The sequence below is a fragment of the Acomys minous genome (genome assembly GCF_964271855.1).
Source record: "Acomys minous genome assembly, chromosome: 12".
Taxonomy (NCBI): Eukaryota; Metazoa; Chordata; class Mammalia; order Rodentia; family Muridae; genus Acomys; species Acomys minous.
In genome coordinates, this window is record NC_140493.1 from 5,265,825 (window position 1) to 5,279,176 (window position 13,352).

Below are 13,352 nucleotides of genomic sequence, written 5' to 3' on the forward strand. Positions count from 1 at the left end.
AAAAAAAAAATGCCTAGGCCATAAGCTTCGGCTCATTCCCCGACTAGCCCATAATTTACATTACCCGGGTTTTCTATTCTATGTGTGCCACGTGGCTGGTTAGCGAGAGCGACTCGCCCACCTCCCTCTATCCCAGAATTCACCTCTCTCTGCCAGCACTCCCACCTCCTACTTCCCGCCTCAGCCGATAGGCCATCACAAGAGATTCTCTCTAGAGGCTTCCTTATCACTGTTAATCATCAAAGGACATCAGGACAGGAACTCAAACCGGACAGAAGCTTGGAGGTAGGAGGTGATGCAGGGGCCATGAGGAAGTGACGCTTACTGGCTTAAGCCTCATGGCTTGTTCAGCCTGCTTTCTTATAGAACCCAGGACCACCAGCCGGGGGATGGCTCCACCCTTAATGGCTGGGTCCTCCGCCATCAACGCTAATTAAGAGAATACCCTGCAGGCTTGCCTCCAGCCCAGTCTTGCGGAGGCATTTCCTCATCTGAGGCTCTTTCCTTCTCTGATGACTCTTAGCTTCTGTCAACTTGACATAAAACTAGTCTTTTTTTTTTGTTATGGAAAAAGGGCTGGAGAGATGGAACCCCAGTCCCAGGGGATCTGGTGGCCTCTCCTGACCTCTGTGAACACCAGTTGCACACGTGGTGAAACTTCCGTTACACGTATACTAAACTACTTACTGCATACACAGGTCGTTTTTGTTATAATTCCTTCATTTTCAGTTATTCTGTCTTTAGGTTGTCTGATTTTGGTTTGTTTGTTTGTTTGATTGTTTACACAGGGTTTCTCTGTGTAGCCCTGGCTGTCCTGGAACTCGTTTTGTAGGCCGGGCTGGCCTCGAACTCACAGATCTGCCTGCCTCCGCCTCCTGCCATGCGGCACCACCCAGCTTCCTTTTGTTTTCTGTGATCTGTAATTTACCCTCAGTTCTTCCTATAAGATGTTTAACTTTTATTCTTGTTTGTTTGTTTGTTTGTTTGTCTTTGGAGACACAGTCTCTCTGTGTAGCCTTGGCTGTCCTGGGCTCACTTTGTAGACCAGGCTGGCCTCAAACTCAGCGATCCACCTGCCTCTGCCTCCCAAGTGCTGGGATTAAAGGCGTGCGCCACCACACCTGGCTAGGCTAATTTTTCAGCTATATTTGTGTCTCTTTGTTCCCAGAAATTTCTCTGGCATCAAAGAAATTACCTTTCCCCCCATGATGTCTGGGGCAAATATTATGTTCAATGGACCATTTTCCCTTTGGCCTTTCTAATAGTGCTCTGGTCACGCACATTTTAAAATTATGTCATAGCAGCCTCCTGATTTTGGATTTGGAGTCATAAAAATGCTTTGCCCACTACCCCTGTGGATCCGTTACAGAGATCTACCCACAAATTCTTCCAGGATTTCATTCTTGCTGCACTGTTTAACTGACCTAGGTGGGGTTTTTAATCTTAGGGTAATGTTATAACTATGGATTCTACGTTACCCACCCACCCCAAATAGTGCCTGGGAGAACAAAGGTCCTTGTTACGCAACAGCCCTAGAGAAACCAGGAATGTTAAACACCTGTTTTTCCACCCATGCAGCTGGGAATGGAGGTGGCTAACAGCCAGGTCATCTGTGCTATCTGCAGGGCCAGGCCAAACCAAGCTCCCACAAGCAAGACCAGGGTGGCTAAACAGTGTAGGTCACCTTTGCATTATCTGTGTGGCCAGGGGCTCCCCCAAGCTCCCCCAACCATGGCTGGAGGTGACTAATAGCTCAGATGACCTCTGTGCTCTCTGTTTGACGTGGTGACTAATAGCTCAGATGACCTCTGTGCTCTCTGTATGATGGGGACCACAGCAAATCTACCCCTAGGCCCTTAGGATGACACATGTAGCCTTTCTCTAGGAGCCATCTTCATGGAGGAAGTAACATGTACTCTGAGAAGAGTTTTCTCCTCGTGCACGGGGGATTGCACACCAGGAAGCATTTTTCCAAATTGTACTGCGCTTACACATGCTTACAATAAACCTGGCATCAGACACTAGAAGCCTGAACCATCGGATCATGGGGCTTTACTCTACGAGCCCTGGTGTTTGCAGAGACACCTACCACCACCACCACCACCACCGTCAACACACACACACACACACACACACACACACACACGCGCGCACAGAAATAGTACTCAAATATCCCAAAATAATTTATTTTAAAATTTTCCCATGTTTTGAGCTGGACAGATGGCTCAGTGGTTAAGAGCACTGCCTGATCTACCAAAGGACTCGGGTTCAATTCCCAGCACACACGTGACAGCTCACAACTGTCTGTAATTCCAAGATCTGACACTCTCACACCAAATGCACATAAATTAAACTTAAATAAAATATTTTTTAAAATGTTTTTTCCAGGGCTAGAGAGATGGCTCAGAGGTTAAGAGCACTACCTGCTCTTCCAAAGGTCCTGAGTTCAATTCTCAGCAACCACATGATGGCTCACAACCATCTGTAACAAGATCTGGTGTCCTCATCTGGTGTACATGCAGGCAAAACACTGTGTATATGATAAATAAATAAATCTTTAAAAAATTTTTCCATGTTTTATGTCTTTATTGCATAGCAAGTTTGTACATATTTTAATTTGCTATCTGAACCCTTTCTTTTACTCTGTCAGCATATTTGTTCATATGAACCAGCTCTAATACCAGTTTAATTATGAAGGCTTAATGTATTTTAAATATTGGGTTGACAGGCCCCTCCTCATTGTTTTTTGTTCCAGTTTTTTCCTGGATATTCTTGGGGGATTTTTGTTTGTGTTGTTTTGTTTTGTCTTTATATGAACTTAAGAGTCAATTTGTATAACTAAAAATCAAATGCACTTGCTAGAAATCTCATAGGAAGTAGTAGAATTTATTTTTATTAACATTGTATTTTTCATTTATTTATGTCCAGCTTTATATCTTCAGAGAAAATATTAAAAATATTTTTCATAGATTTAACACATTTTCCTTTAACAATATAGCTAGGGATTTTGTAATTGCAGCCTCTTTCAATGGGCTTTTTTTTTTTTTTTTTTTTTTTTTGAGACAAGGTTTCTCTGTGTAGCTTTGGCTGTCCTGGACTCGCTTTGTAGACCAGGCTGGCCTCGAACTCTCATCGATCTGCCTTCCTCTGCCTCCCGAGTGCTGGGATTAAAGGCGTGCGCCACCACCGCCCGGCCTGCAGCCTCTTTTGAAAATTGTATTTTGATGGCCACTTCCACGTTATCCTCTGAGTCTTCCTTGTACAAGAAGCCTGTTGGCCCCATTGATGGCTTTTATAACTACTTCTGCACTGGCCCATCATGCCCTTTGTGGTACTTTTCCATTGGCTTCTTGTCCTTTCCTAGATATACCATCCAATAAAAGTCTTGCAAGCCTAATTGATTTCTTCTGTAAAAATACATTGGCAAGTAAGTGTGGTGGTGCTCGCCTGTTACCCTAGTAGAAACAAGTGGGCTGTTAGAGTTTGAGGCCAGCTTGATCTACATGGCATGTTCTGGGCCAGCCAGAAGTATATGACAAGCCCTTGTCTTCAAAAGAACATAAGAACACAAATGCTTCGGCAAGTAGCCCCCAAGTCATGTGAAGTGTTGGACAGATGGTCGGCATCACTGTCTTCCTCTGGACATGGGAAGAGCCTCCTGTCTTTCTGCACGGTTACAGTAGGATACATGTGAATAGGAGGAATTGTGGTGTTAGGAATATACACTTTTATTCTTCTGATGAACGTTATTATAGTAGGAACTCATTTTGAAGTTTTCAAATGCTTTTCCAGCATCTGTGGAGATAATATTCAAAACTTTTGTTTCTATATACAATGAATTTCCTAACATTGATCTATCTTTGTAGTCCTGAGACAGTTGTGACATTTTGTACTTTGATTTTACTTCCCAATATTTAGCACTTTCTTTGTGCTTTCTCTGCAGTTTTCTCCCTTGTATTATCTTGTATTTTAGTGGCAATGTAATATTTATATTTAAATGGAAATGTTGAAGTTTTCCTTTTCTTTGCTTTGAAATGGGGTTGGGATAAAAGGTTTTAAACTTCCATTTTGAACCACTTTGGTTACTTTTATGAAGGTCTTTTTTTTAAAAAGCATCAGACTAAACAGTGTTTTAATTGCTTCATTGAGATGACAGAACTCAACTGAGCATGGTGGTGCACTCCTTTGGTCTTAGCACTTAAGAAGCAGAGGCAGGCAGATCTCTGTAAGTTCAAGACCAGACGGGGCTACATAGTGAGTTTCAGCACAGCTAGAGATACATAGTGAGACCCTGTTTTGAAAACACACACACATACAACGACAGAACTCTATTTAGCTCTTAAATTAATTTTTTTAAAATTTCCTCTGGGGGAGAAGGAAAAAAGCTCCCACTTTTCTTAACAGGATCTTGTAATTTTTTTTAAAAAAAACTTTGTTCACTTATTATCCCCCCTAAAAAGTCTTCACCAGACTCCCAGGCGGTGCTAAGTGCTTTCGTGGCTGTCCACTGGACAGTGTCCGTTCTTGTGTCACTTACTTCATCAAATAACACATGAATGAAAACAGCAATAATTACAACAAGCACCACCCTAACGGCATGGCAGCCTCTGTAGGGCAAGCGTCTTGAGGATGAGCATCTAGACTGCCTTCACTTGTAACTGTCAGTGTCTAGTCCCTAGCACTGTGCTCGACGTGCGGTAGGATCCTCAATATGTAGGTGATGGGTCCACCTTGAAACAGACTGTCTCAGCCCAGCCGATGGCCTCAACTCATCTTTTTCCTGTCATAACTTTGTAGGTGGCTCCTTAACTCATACGTGAGCACGCAGGAGCCTGGGAGAAGGAGCCATGTTTAACTAACGTCTACTTTAAGCTTACAGTCTCCACCCGGCCGCTACTAATTCTGACATTAAAAGATATCAACTTCTCCCACATCTCTGTGGCAGCCACCTTCAGGCCCCATCATTTTTACCTAGATCCCTCAGATTACGGTTTTCATGTCTTTGATCCTTGCCTTGCCGTGTGTAAAAGAGTCTTTCTTGGGAAGCCAGGGTGACCCTTTACAGATGCAGGCGGGACTATTGGTTTGTATGAAGCCTGGTGGTGGCTCCCCTTCTTCGGAGACACAGTTTGGACACTCTACCGTGGCCCCCAAGGCTCCACATGGTCTTGAGGCTCCCTGTTGCTCTCAGCCTCAGTTGTGTCATCTACTTGCCATTCTGGCCTTTTTTTTTTCTCTTCCAGCTTCCTGTCCTTTTTGCCTCTCAGAGTCTTTGCACTCTCTGGCGCTTGGTTTATTGCAGCATCACTCCTCGAACTGTGTCCTCACCTTAATCTGTCTTTGACCCAGCTTCTAGATCTGCATTTCAGATCTCTTGTTTTCCTCCCATAGGCAGTAAACAAAACAAAACAAGAAGAAGAAGAAGAAAAAAACCCGTTTGTGCAAGAGCTCACCAATTTCAGTGTCAGTGTGCCAGATAGTTAAACCACAACGCTTATGATCTTGGAAAAATACACCATTTGTATGTTATATCAATATCATCGTTAGTGTTAAATGTCTTTACTGTGATTCTTTTTCAAAACCTCCCAAGCATTCTTTCTATATGAAGATCTAAAGTGTTTTAAAAATATTTCTGGTAGTAGAAAATATTGGAATCCTCTGTCTCTCTTAGCTCATAAGACATTCTCCTATAATGGTCTTTGTGAGATCACTTTTCAGTAATTCATGTTATCTTGTGTTTGACATGTACCCACTGTCTTAGCTCTGGCTACTATAGCTGGGGTGAGCATCATATACCCACTGTCTTAGCTCTGGCTACTATAGCTGTGGTGAGCATCATATACCCACTGTCTTAGCTCTGGCTACTATAGCTGTGATGAGCATCATATACCCACTGTCTTAGCTGTGGTTACTATAGCTGTGATGAGCGTCATATACCCACTGTCTTAGCTCTGGTTACTATAGCTGTGATGAGCATCATATACCCACTGTCTTAGCTCTGGCTACTATAGCTGTGATGAGCATCATATACCCACTCTCTTAGCTCTGGCTACTATAGCTGTGATGAGCATCATATACCCACTGTCTTAGCTCTGGCTACTATAGCTGTGATGAGCATCATATACCCACTGTCTTAGCTCTGGTTACTATAGCTGTGGTGAGCGTCATATACCCATTGTCTTAGCTATGGCTACTATAGCTATGATGAGCATCATATACCCACTGTCTTAGCTGTGCCTACTATAGCTGTGGTGAGCGTCATATACCCACTGTCTTAGCTGTGGTTACTATAGCTGTGATGACATTCATATACCCACTGTCTTAGCTGTGGTTACTATAGCTGTGATGAGGTTCATATATCCACTGTCTTAGCTCTGGTTACTATAGCTGTGATGAGCATCATATACCCACTGTCTTAGCTGTGGTTACTATAGCTGTGATGAGCATCATATACCCACTGTCTTAGCTCTGGTTACTATAGCTGTGATGAGCATCATATACCCACTGTCTTAGCTGTGGCTACTATAGCTGTGATGAGCATCATATACCCACTGTCTTAGCTCTGGTTACTATAGCTGTGGTGAGCATCATATACCCACTGTCTTAGCTATGGCTACTATAGCTGTGGTGAGCATCATATACCCACTGTCTTAGCTGTGCCTACTATAGCTGTGGTGAGCGTCATATACCCACTGTCTTAGCTGTGGTTACTATAGCTGTGATGACATTCATATACCCACTGTCTTAGCTCTGGTTACTATAGCTGTGATGAGCATCATATACCCACTGTCTTAGCTCTGGTTACTATAGCTGTGATGAGCATCATATACCCACTGTCTTAGCTGTGGTTACTATAGCTGTGATGAGCATCATATACCCACTGTCTTAGCTATGGTTACTATAGCTGTGATGAGCATCATATACCCACTGTCTTAGCTCTGGCTACTATAGCTGTGGTGAGCATCATATACCCACTGTCTTAGCTCTGGTTACTATAGCTGTGGTGAGCATCATATACCCACTGTCTTAGCTCTGGTTACTATAGCTGTGGTGAGCATCATATACCCACTGTCTTAGCTGTGGCTACTATAGCTGTGGTGAGCATCATATACCCACTGTCTTAGCTCTGGTTACTATAGCTGTGGTGAGCATCATATACCCACTGTCTTGGCTATGGTTACTATAGCTGTGATGAGCATCATATACCCACTGTCTTAGCTGTGGTTACTATAGCTGTGATGAATGTCATAGTCAAAAGAAACTTGGGAAAGGTTTGTTTGTCTTACATATCCTGAGTCAGAGTCCAGTGAGGGAAGCCAAGGCAGGAACTCAAACCAGACAGAAACCCATAGGCACAAGCTGACACAGAGGCCACAGTGGAGGAGTGCTGCTTACTTGCTTGATGTACCTCATGGTTTACTTGGCCTGTTTTTTACCTATATCTCTCCTTGTGTGTTTATTTTTTTCTTAAAAATAGTTTTTTTCATACAGTGTATTTTGATTACAGTTTCCCCTCCCTCAACTCCTCCTTGATCCTCCCCACCCACCCAATCCACACCCTTTCTCTCTCAAGAAACAAACTGAAATATATAATAATAAATAATAACAATAAATAAATAAAATATGATTAAAACACAAACAAACCTGAATAGGACAAAACAAACAGAAAAATAGATCTAAAGGAAAAGCATAAGGAACACATACAGATGATCACATACACACATTTGTACACACAGGAAATCCATTTAAAAAACCAGAAACCATAATATGCAAAAGATCTGTAAGGTTAAAAAAATAAGAGACTAGAGAAAGCATTGTGTGAAAAGAAACGTCCAAAAGTTCCATTGAATTTGTTTTGTGCTGGCCTTCTGTTGCTCGGCATGGGCCTGCCCTTAGGTGTTATTTGTATGCCCAGTGAGTCTCTGTGGCAGAAAACTAACATCATTTCTCAGTAGTTATGAGTAGGGGCTTGTGTCTACTCCCCTGCCCCAACAACACGGGGACCCTATCTGGCTTAGACCAGTGCAGGCTCTGTGCATGCTGTCTCTAAGTTCGTAGTTGCGCCAATCCTGTTGTGTCTACAGTGCTGTGTTTCTTTGGTGTCTTGGCTCGTACAACCCTTTTGCCTTCTTTCCCACAGTTTCCTGAGCCCTGAGCCCTCCCTGAGGGGAGGGATTTAATAGAGACAGTTCATTTAGGCCTGAGCGTTCCAAGGTCTCTCGCTCTCTGCACACTGCCGTTGTGAGCCTCTGTATTTGTTCCCATCTCCCACAGGAGAAAGATTCTCTGATGATGGCCAAGAGAGACACTGAGCATCCCTTTAGCAGAACAGTGTATTTCTTCTTCTCTAGGCCTGTGGTGTGTCTAGTGTCAGGTTCTTGGCCACCTGGGCAGTGAGGGCATAAGCTCCATCTCATGGAGTGCGCCTTAAATCCAATCAGATATCAGTTGGTTGCTCCCTCAGCTAATGTGCTACTGCCGCACCAGCATGTCTTGCAGGCAGGTCACCATTGCAGATCAAAGGGCTTGTGGCTGGGTTGATGTTTATCTTTCTCCTCTGGTAGCCTACGGAGCACCAGTGCCCCGAACACTAGTCGGCAGGGGTGAAGGCTCTAAGTAGGCAGTGGCTTGACTTGTCTGTGTTCAGTGAGTTATGTAGATGTTGCCTTCGGCAATACAGACTTGCTATCCATTTGTGGAGAAGAACCAGTAGCCTTGGCTATAGCGTGGGTTGTTTGGGGGTTTCCATGGAGTCCCTTTGGCCGACAACTCAGGTAGATGAACACAGTCCTGGCACTGGAGGTTTCAATCAGTAGTAAGAGATGTCGAGCCGGGTGTGGTAGCGCACGCCTTTAATCCCAGCACTCGGGAGGCAGAGGCAGGCGGATCGCTGTGAGTTCAAGGCCAGCCTGGTCTACAAAGTCAGTCCAGGATGGCCAAGGCTACACAGAGAAACCCTGTCTCGAAAAAACAAACAAACAAAAAAAAAGAGATGTTTAGTTGTGGGGTTGCTTTCTTCTAGCACACAGGTCCATCAGCCTGGGGGGGGCGGGGCCGGCGGGGCGGGGGCGGGGCCGGCGGGGCGGGGCCGGTGTGGGGGGGTGCGTCACACATCAATCACTAATTAAGAAAACGCCCTACAGGCTTGCCTACAGGCTCATCTTAGGGACACATTTTCTCAGCTGAGTTTTCTTCCTCCCAGATAATTCTGGTTTATATCAAGTTGACATAAACACTACTCATCACACGTATTGTGTGCTGGGACTTTGTTACACAGGACAAATGAACATGGGGAAAATGTCTTATCCCTCAGAGGGCCAAAAGGACAAAACACTTGGCAAGCTAATATGAAGATGGCATAACTAACAGCCCATAATGCTTCATGTAGTATATAAAACTGCTCTTCACAAACACGGCCTAGGTTTTGTGAATTTAACCCTTGAATCGGGTGTTCTCTGGTCTCGTTGATCGGGTCAATAAACTGAGGCTGAGATGTGGAATGCGGCTTGCTCAGAATTGGAATGTTGGTTCCTACTTGCTTACATGGTATTGTTTTATTTCTAACTATAAAGAATTACATTAGCGCTCGGGAGGCAGAGGCAGGTGGATTTCTGTTGTTTTAAATGAAAATCCCAAACGTTCTATTTTACCAATGAAGACTCAGGAGCCAGATGCTGAGGTGAAAACTTGCTATCTCAAAGAGGCAGAGAAAGCATCTAGCTGACCTTCCTACTCAGCTCACGTCCCGATGTGAAAGGCACAAAAGGCTCTCTAGCTCAGCTGACAGCCCAGGAGGAAAAGGCCAAAAAAACCCAAGGCCAAAGTCTTGCTAGCTCAAAGACCAAAAAGCCAAAGGCCAAGGAGCTGAGGAACTCAAGAGCTAGAGAGCTAAAAACCCAAGAGCTCCTTCTACCTCTACACGCTGTCTTAAATACAACTCAGAGTCCCTCCTCCTCCTCCTTTTTAATCCCTGCCAGCTGGTTTCTTGCTCTGCCTCTTGACCTAGGGTTAACTTTATTAAGTCCTATGTACAGAAAGCTCTTGGATCAAAGGTGCATGTTAGGGCTCAGCAGCACCAAACAAAAGACAGATTTTTACAGTTCTCAATCTCAGGGATCACAATGGGATCAAATATCCTGCAACTGATCTCTGTGAGTTCAAGGCCAGTCAAGTCTACAAAACAAGTCCCAGTACAGCCCAGGCTACACAAAGAAACCCTGTCTTAAAAAACAAAAACAACAAAAACAAAACAAAACAAAAAAAACATTAAATGAAAACCTTAAACATTAAGTTCAGAGAAAGGTAAAATATACTTTTGTGTTAGTGAGGGGGGAAAGTTATTTTTCCCAACTAGCTAAATAGTGGGTGACACATGGATCCTAATTTTTCCCTTTCCTTTTCCCTTTCCCATTCCTTCTCTCCCCATGTTTAAGAATACCTCAGATCCCTTTGGCTTACGTTTTAGTCACCTTCCTCTAGGAAGGACACAGGGAAAACGGACGTCAACATTAGACATGTGACCCTCAAGAAGGAGCTCTGAGGCAGGGGCATATTGGATGAGTTTGGCCAAAGCCCAGAAAACTGTTGTGAAAGGCTCTCTGTTACCACTTAGAAGCTGACAAGGCAGCATCTCTCTCCTCCAGCTTCCTGTCCCTCCAAAGGATCTAATTAAAACCACAAAAATATTTGGAGCTAGTAAGGGAAGACAGAGCGTTTCACTCCTAAGAGGAGTCATGTGCGAGGCTTAAAGGGCAGGACACAGATCTGGAAGCCGCTCCGTCCCTCCCGTGGCCTCTGCACAGGCTGGATGCTGATCCTTGTTGACTGCTAGTAGCAGTGGGTACAACCATAACAGCATTATCAAATTTCCAGCTCAAGTTTACGCCCAGCTCTGAAAATAGAAACGCAAGTTAGACTGGCTGCCAGTTAACACCATCTACCGGGCCCTTCTTGAGGGCACGGTTGTAATTAACAAAGAAGAAAATGACCTAAAAGTCTTATGGGAAACGCAACGTGCAAACAAAACAAAACCAAAAACAAAACACCCAAACCAAGAGCTCACGACTTGCTTCTATTCAAACTACTAAGGGCAGAACTAACTATGTACAGTGAGTAAATAGGGATGAAATTCAGACGTGGGATGCACAAGTCATGGGGTATGACTGAAATGCAACATTTTTCTTTTGGCTTTTAGCATCTTTTCAAATGTTTTACCTAGGAACAGGAGATTAGGCTATCTTCCTTATAGGCAGAACTTTACTTTTTGGCTCATGCTCTGAAACTAACCATCTTTTACAGAATTGTCCTGGGGGAGTGGGGGAGACAGTCTAGATTTAGTAATCAGAACATTTACAGTCCAAAATGTTAGTCAGATTCTCAAATCTTCATTCTAAGGTATTAATCAGTCCAAGTCTGCTCTCTCTTTTCCCCAGGTAGGGCCCACGGCTGGTGGCTGCCAGCTTTCAGCTTTCTCCATCCTCCCACGCTACCAAGGCTCCCCTCCCAGGTTAGCACGCTGCTATTCCATCTGCCTGTGGGAAAGTGGGAGGAGCCAGGACACCTGAGTCCAGACAGCTGCTCTTTGGAAGGGCCACACTGTATTTGACAGGTGGTAAAAGCTGATTTTTTTTCCCCCTAAAGGAGGCTTTTATTTGTTGTTTGGAGATTCCCATCACCAGGGCCCTCTTTTAAGTTTTTCAAGGCAGGGTTTCTCTGTGTTATCATGGCTGCTCTGGACTCTCTTTGTGGACCAGGCTGGCCTTGAACTCACAGCGATCCACCTGCCTCTGCCTCTCCAGTGCTGGGATTACAGGCTTGCGCCACCACGCCCGGCTCACCAGGGCCCTCTTAAGTAAATGCATTTCGCTTAGAGAGACATAGAAGTGGTGGCCTACAACAAAGTATAGATTTTAGAGTTCCTTTGTCTCTAACTTCAGGCCACTGGGTTCCTCCATGCCCCTAGACTGCCGTTTTCAGGTAGGCACGTCCCTGTGGTCTGCCTTTTAAGTGGGCCACATTTGGGTCTAAGGAAATCCTGAGGAGTTCCTCCTCTGCAGCAGCAGCTCTCCCTCACTTACAGGCAAAGGGTGAATGTAGTTCGTGGCTTTACAGCGACAGGGAGCACCTTTCAAACTCTCTGCTACCGAAGACCCTCGTTTGCTTGAGGAAAAAGAAGTATTTGGGTGGAAGGACAGGAGCGACTCAGCAGCAGACATTTTCCCCTGTGAGGCTCTTCCCGGGTCTCCTTCATTTTGACTTAGTACACAAAAACTTTGTTGACGTGATCATCCTTAACTGCAATCAACAATTGTAATGATTAAAAAAATAAAATGCCAGACAACCGATATGATATGGAGAATTTTATTATAAGAGTTTGGGAGAGTTTTCTCCCGACATCTTAGAGAGGCTGCAGTGGTTCTAGCCACTCTCCTAGCTTCGCCATGCCGCCCAAGGAAGACAAAAAGAAAGAAGATGCTGGAAAGTCGGCCAAAAAAAGACAAAGACCCAGTAAATAAGTCTGGTGGCAAGGCCAAAAAAAAAAAGTGGTCCAAAGGCAAAGTTCAGGACAAGCTTAACAATTTAGTCCTGTTTGACAAAGCCACATACGACAAACTCTGTAAGGAGGTTCCCAACTATAAGCTTATTAGTCCAGCTGTGGTCTCTGAGAGACTGAAGATCCGAGGCTCCTTGGCCAGGGCAGCCCTTCAGGAGCTGCTTAGTAAAGGGCTTATCAAGCTGGTTTCGAAGCACAGAGCCCAAGTAATTTAGACAAGAAACACAAAGGGTGGAGATGCCCCAGCTGCTGGTGAAGATGCATAAGCAGGCTAAATCAGCTGTATATTTGGGAAAATAAAACTTTATTAAATTAAAAAAAAAAAAAGGTATGGGAGAGCAGGGAAGTGGGAGGAGCACCCCTGAGAGGAAGAGACAGAGAAAGAGACACAGAGAGAGAGGATGGGGTGGGTCTGTCCTTTTATATAATGGGCAGGGGCGCACCTAGTGGCCGGTGGGTAATGACATCATAGGTTGCTAGGCAGACTGGGGCAGTATGCTAACAACAACAATCACATTTGTCTTCCAACCCTTAATCAAAAGGAACCACATTTCATCCCTGTCCCCAGAAAAGCTGAGCCTATAAGAGTGAGTGCTTGGCAAATGCTCCGTGAATGGGCAAATCTAAAACTTACTTTTGTTGTGACAACAGTGTCCAAGACACTTCAAAATAACCCACATGGGTGGTCTATTTTATCACCTACTAGCAAAATGCAATCATTCATACATGTATGAAATACTTATTTTTTTTCTTATAATATAGTCTTTAATATTTAGCACTCAATAAATTTGGGGAATGA

The 13,352-nt window shown here is 44.2% G+C and overlaps 1 protein-coding gene across 1 annotated transcript; it reads left to right on the forward strand.

Moving 5' to 3' along the window:
• Nucleotides 1–12,371: 12,371 nt before the first annotated feature.
• Nucleotides 12,372–12,880, forward strand: LOC311579808 (small ribosomal subunit protein eS25-like). Its single transcript, XM_084750667.1, has one exon. The coding sequence runs from the start codon at nt 12,472–12,474 to the stop codon at nt 12,766–12,768; it is 297 nt and encodes a 98-aa protein (XP_084606793.1). The 5' UTR covers nt 12,372–12,471; the 3' UTR covers nt 12,769–12,880.
• Nucleotides 12,881–13,352: the final 472 nt, after the last annotated feature.